Source organism: Micropterus salmoides, unplaced genomic scaffold, assembly GCF_014851395.1.
Source record: "Micropterus salmoides isolate LMB-PRFRI ecotype aquatic unplaced genomic scaffold, ASM1485139v1 Ms_hic_scaffold_487, whole genome shotgun sequence".
Taxonomy (NCBI): Eukaryota; Metazoa; Chordata; class Actinopteri; order Centrarchiformes; family Centrarchidae; genus Micropterus; species Micropterus salmoides.
In genome coordinates this window covers 2,466-8,559 of record NW_024044223.1, presented here as the reverse complement: position 1 = coordinate 8,559, position 6,094 = coordinate 2,466, and the positions used below count along the sequence as shown (strand labels likewise).

At 45.2% G+C, this 6,094-nt stretch overlaps 1 protein-coding gene across 1 annotated transcript; it reads left to right on the top strand.

Moving 5' to 3' along the window:
* The first annotated feature begins 564 nt into the window (after positions 1-564).
* On the top strand, positions 565-2,492 carry LOC119888105 (chymotrypsin B-like). Its single transcript, XM_038698537.1, has 7 exons — positions 565-622; positions 887-987; positions 1,058-1,137; positions 1,449-1,530; positions 1,604-1,784; positions 2,013-2,146; positions 2,234-2,492. The coding sequence occupies exons 1-7, from the start codon at positions 571-573 to the stop codon at positions 2,393-2,395; spliced, it is 792 nt and encodes a 263-aa protein (XP_038554465.1). The 5' UTR covers positions 565-570; the 3' UTR covers positions 2,396-2,492.
* Positions 2,493-6,094: the final 3,602 nt, after the last annotated feature.

Sequence of the window (6,094 nt, the reverse complement as noted above, 5' to 3'; positions counted from 1 at the left end):
ATTTTTGTTTAGATTGGATTGAAGTAAACATCATGAAGCTGTGGCAGAATGAAATGACCAGAAAACACATCGGTCACGACTCACGAGGAAGGATTCTTCCCGTGGTTCTGGTTCCTCCGGTGTTACAGGACAGGTTCTGTTGAGAATTAGTAGTGTATTCGCAGTATTTGGGATTGGTTTACTCATTTAATGGAAGTTAATAACAACAGTAACAGCTGACGTCTTTCATGTACCATCTTGTTGCAGCTCTTCATTTCAGCGTCTTGATGTTTCCACTCAGAGAAATAATAAAACGAGCGTCGTCCTGACAGATCTGGGATCTGTTGGGAGTTAAAGAAAGTTCACTGTGCGTAAAAACGTGCTGACTGCAGGTAACATGATGTGACAGCCAATCAGAGAGAGAGGTCGAGGCGTGAGACTCGTGGGAACGCAGCCATCGCCTCACGTCTGATAAGCAGCTGACAGCTGAGCTGGTCAAACAGCCAACCGCTCTGATTGGCTGAGGCCCGGCAGGGTTCAGGGATAAAACAGCAGCTCTCCTTCAGCCTCCTCATCATCGTTACCACCGCCATGGCCTTCCTCTGGATCGTCTCCTGTCTCGCCTTCGTCAGCGCCGCCTATGGTGAGACACAAAGAAACTCAAACGCAGGTCTCTGATGCTGTACAAAGCATCAGGAAAGAGAAAAGAGACGGCGTGAGGTTTTTCTTTGCAGACTGAAGGGGTTTGTGGGTAAAAACTCATTTTCATGCGTTCTTGTTCACTGCTGATGTTTCCACACGTTCCACCTGATAAAATAACTTCATGACTCGTCAGTTCTCAGACAGATTGTCTTTGTCACGTGTCCTGTTGAACAGTCCTTTAGTCTGTTACCTGTCGTCCTCTCAGGCTGCGGCCCCAGCCATCACCCCCAGGTGACCGGCTACGCCCGCATCGTCAACGGCGAGGAGGCGGTGCCTCACTCCTGGCCCTGGCAGGTGTCTCTGCAGGTGAGTCAGCACACTTCTCTCTTCGTCTTCTTGTGTTTTTCAGAGACTCAGTTCAGTTTGTTTCTCTCAGCAATCCAACGGCTTCCACTTCTGCGGAGGGTCTCTGATCAACGAGAACTGGGTGGTGACCGCCGCTCACTGCAACGTCATGTGAGTTCACCACCACACAACACAACAGCTGCGAGCCCATTGGTTCCTGCTGAAGACCTCACACACAGAGTTTGATCATGTAGTTTCTATCAGACACACAGGAGGAAATAGACGAGATGAATCCACATGTGGGGCTGTAGTGACTGTTTGGGGCAGCGGGACGGTGTCTGTAGGACAGAATAAACTTCAGAGTTCACGGTGATGAAGGAACATGAAGAAGAGGAGACACCAGGCTGAGAGAGACTCGTTAGGACAGACGTGAACATAGAGAACCACAGTTTTTACACCAGACGCTTCCTGTTTCCTGCCAGGACCTACCACCGTGTGATCGCTGGAGAGCACGATAAAGGTTTTGGCTCCAACGAGGACGTCCAGGTGCTGAAACCCGCCAAGGTGAGAACCACCCATCAGCCAGTCAGCTTTCAGAACACACCTTCTCTCCCCTAACAATCCTCCACCTCCCCAGGTCTTCACCCACCCCAAATGGAACCCCAGAACCATCAACAACGACATCAGCCTCATCAAGCTGGCCACCCCCGCCCGCCTGGGTACCAACGTATCCCCCGTCTGCCTCGCCGAGTCCTCTGACGTCTTCGCCCCCGGCATGAACTGCGTCACCTCCGGCTGGGGTCTGACCCGCTACAACGGTGAGATAAAACTTGTTCTATTTTGAATTCATAAAACACGTTCAGCTGACACGTCAGATGTGAGATCACTGACGCTCCAAAGCTGCTTTCAAAGGGTTAAAATGGCCTCCAGAAACGACCTCTCTGATTGGTTGATTGAATTCACTGGAGACTCTGGCCTAGTGTTAGAATACTTTATTCTGGAAGGGCAGCAGGAAGTGTGTTTGAGTGTTTGCGTTGTCCCCACAGCTCCCAGTACTCCCAACAAGCTGCAGCAGGCCGCCCTGCCCCTGCTGTCCAACGAGCAGTGCAAGACCCACTGGGGCAGCAACATCTCCGACGTGATGATCTGTGCTGGAGGAGCCGGAGCCACTTCCTGCATGGTGAGGCCCCGCCCACCTACCTGTCCGTCACGGTTTCAGTTGATCACACTCTTTATTGGTGTTATTTATTAACATGTTGTGTTTCAGGGCGACTCTGGCGGTCCTCTGGTCTGTCAGAAGGACAACGTCTGGACTCTGGTTGGTATCGTCTCCTGGGGAAGCAGCCGTTGCTCTACCTCCACTCCTGCCGTCTACGCCCGTGTCACCGAGCTCCGTGCCTGGGCCGACCAGATCCTCGCCGCCAACTAAAAGCTCAGAGGCTGAGCCGCCATCGCACACTGACAGACACTGACAGACACTGACAGAATGTGTGGACAATCAATTATAATAAAAAGGGTGAAAATCACTGAGGTGTGTTGTTTTGGGGGATTTTACACTTTTGTTGGAGAGTTATAATGGAGGAAGGTTCATAGTTGGACCGGGGTTCATGGTCTGACCGCCTAAACCGCGGGGGGTGCTCCAGTCAGCAGGTCAGGAAAACATTTGAGCCCTATCCGCCCAATCAGCCAGAGAGAAATGAAAAAGTATTATTATTACAGTTTTTCTAATCGCTTTGGCACAATCATAGAATGACTATTGAACTTTGTCAAACTGTATGAGTATTTATATGAACATTATGTCAGTTGTTTATAATTACTTTGGCACAAAATGAGTTAGATCAAAATACTTTTGTCTGCTATTGACTCATATTTCTTATACACATGTTCATTGTGTAAATCCCTACATGCCAAATACCAACAATCACAGTAACCTGTCACAGTTATATTAGATACATAATAATTATGTGGTCGCGACCCTGTACGCAGGATAAGCGGTTGACGATGGATGGATGGATAATTATGTGGTATTTTTGTAAAAGTTGTGAGATAGATAGACTTAGGTTAGATGGGGACGAAACAACTGCTGTCCAATTTAGCTGACAGGTGAAACTCGTTGTTCTGCAGGGTGGGACACAGCTGTGGAATATGGAGCGTGCAGGAGACCGAGTGGGCACGAGTCTGTCTGTGGAAGAGGAATTAGAGTGCGAAGGGAAGAGCAAGAGAACACAGACACAGAGAAATCACTTATCGACCATGTGATCACCCGTGGTCTAAGTATGACAGGTGGGAGAGTGCAGCCTGATCCGGGCCCGTCCACAGTGTCGTCACATAAATGTTTGGTTTAAAGTAGAGTGTGTGCCATGTTAGCAACTGGACAATACTACACAGTGGGAAACTACCACACTGTCAGAGTCATTTCACAAGATGTCTTTGCACTCTGACTGTCTTGGTCTGAGCAAAAAGGAGCCTTTTGTTCGGATTACAATGATTTATTCATTGATGGATTTATTTACATTTGAAACACAGTTAGTTCTTTTGGTTGAGTAATCACCTTTTACAGGTCACATAGAGTGGTGTGCTGAATGTACCACGTGGTGTGAGGATTCAGCAAATGTGTCAAATCGATTGAGAAAAACTGTAATTTTATTAAAGCGAAATGATTCATGCTTTCAAGTCCTCAGAGACAGATGCATCCTCTCTGACTGGTTTCATGTTTACAGAACAAATGTCCTCTAAGCTGCAGCTAATCTAATACTAACATGATCTCGGGCCAACTTCTGTTCCAAACAAAGACGATATAACAGAAGTGGGCGTAGCTGCCGTGACATCACCCGTTGGTTTTTGGACCGCCGTTTTGAAGCTTCCAGTTTGGCATTTCGGTCGTCGCCATGTTGTTTTTTTGGAACAAGATGTGACCATATTTGGACGAGAGGGTGGTGCTAGCTAGCTTGGTTAGCAAGATGCATCTGTATTTCACGCTAACTGTGATATTAGCTGGGATGCTAATTTTGGCTAGCGACAAACACGCTTAAAACAAAACGTACTTACAGGAAAAATGAGCACCAACTCCTGATAAGCTTTTTCAGTGGCGTTGGTTAAATGTACACAGAGCAGCGGATACGAGTCGCCACTATCCTGATTGACAGGTCGCCATGGTAGCGACTTGTCAATCACCTTGTAGCCCCGCCCTAAAGCCTCCCCTGCTTTCTAGCAACTGAGACCAGAAACTCATTAGCAAACTGTTTACTGAGGGAATAAATCAGCTGAGAAGTAGAAACATTTTCTCATAGACTGCTATACAATCACACTTCTTTCTGCAGCCGGTGGAGTCGCCCCCTGCTGGCTGCTGGAGAGAATGCAGGTTTAAAGCTCTTCAGCACTGACTTCACTTTTCAGACCCGGAGGTTCCTGCTTGGTTCAAACAAAGAAAGGAAACATGATGAATGCAGCAGCTTTATTCGAAGAGTGACTGACTTTTAGTTTTAACGATTGTTTGTAATCTGATCAATAGTGTGGCAACACTGAAGAGAGACAAGAGAGAACAGGAATCAGCCTCGGTACATGGTGCACCTTCCACCAGGTGAGCTCCTGGCTCTGGTTCTAAATGCATTGCTGTATATGTCCTGTAATGAATCCTACAACGTGAGGATTCAGTCTGAACAGCTGACGTCAACAACGTCTGGATTGGGTATTCTTGTTTTCAGTTATTGATCTCAGGATGTGAAACAGATCTCACAGAAGAACAACACTGCGATGACAGACTTTAGACACAGTCATTGGTTTACTCCCAAAATGAACCAGAACTCATGCAGGACCTGGATCCAGCAGCCTTATGCCCTCGTCTTTATTCTGTTATTGCCCCCCCCCACACACACACACACACCTTCTTCAATAAAAGATAAATAAATAAACTACTCTGTCATAGCAGTGTATGAATAAAGATGTTTGTGTATTTTGGGTGATGACAGAAAATGAACACAAACTTCGATCTGAGTGATGTGATGTTTATATATGTTTTATTGTCTGTTAGTACAAACAGCTCAGAGCCTTGACCTTTGACCTCTTTAATGATCCAACAATCATTTAGTCCAGTCCATTTTTGGAGTTCTGTGTGGAACGTCTCAGATTTGGCTCATTTCTCTGCTTTTTTTGTGTTGCTCCAACGCAAACAAAAGAATAACTTCAGAATACAAAGCATTTGGAATAGCAACAGTTTTCTGGGAGAAGTAGTGCATTATAGGACAGACATGCAGGGGTGCCCATATTTTTGGCCTTGACTATTTATAGAAGGATAAAAACAGTAAAATCGGCAGAGAGCTTCAATGATTTACTGATATGAAAATGATTTAGACTGAATGGATAACAGCAGCCTCACCATCCGTTTGTATCGCAGCTTCTTTCCAGTATGTCAGTAACTCCTCTAACAACATGAACATGCTGCATTCATTTTCAGTTTTTAGTTTCTCAATGTAGATTTCAGAAAAGAGGCTTTTATTGTGAAGAGATGAGGCTTAAATGTAGGTATGAACATTTTCAAAACAAAAGTTACTCAAATCTTTACAATAAAATCATTTTGCATAAAGCATCAAACGCTGAGTTTCTCTCTGAGTCCTCTTGCGGAGCCTGAAGCGGCTGTCTGACATTTATTCATTCATTCTGTCTATATCAAAGCACATGTTGGAATGCAATTACGTCTTTAGAAACATCGAAAACATTGATAGGCTATTAGTTTTATAACCAAACATGATCTTGAACGTGACGCTTTTATGATCAATCTGTCATCGCTGTATAGGCAGAGAGTTATCTTTGGACATTGTGGATTTATCCTCAGCACAGAATAAAATCTATAGGCTACAATGTCCTTTATAACAAATTGACTCTGTGGACATTAAGGCAGCTGTCAGATTGGCAACAGTTGCACAAGTGCTGCAGTAATCACTGTCTACCTACAACTAATCTATATAAAACTGATCAATGAACAGTAATCATTCATATTGTAGTCACACTGATTGGATGTGGATATGATGTAAATATTTCTATGTGTGTGTGAGGATGACTGTGGTGCAGCTGAAATAAATAAATGTAGTTTAAAAAGAGTTTTTCATTATTAGCTGCTGATACTCTGACA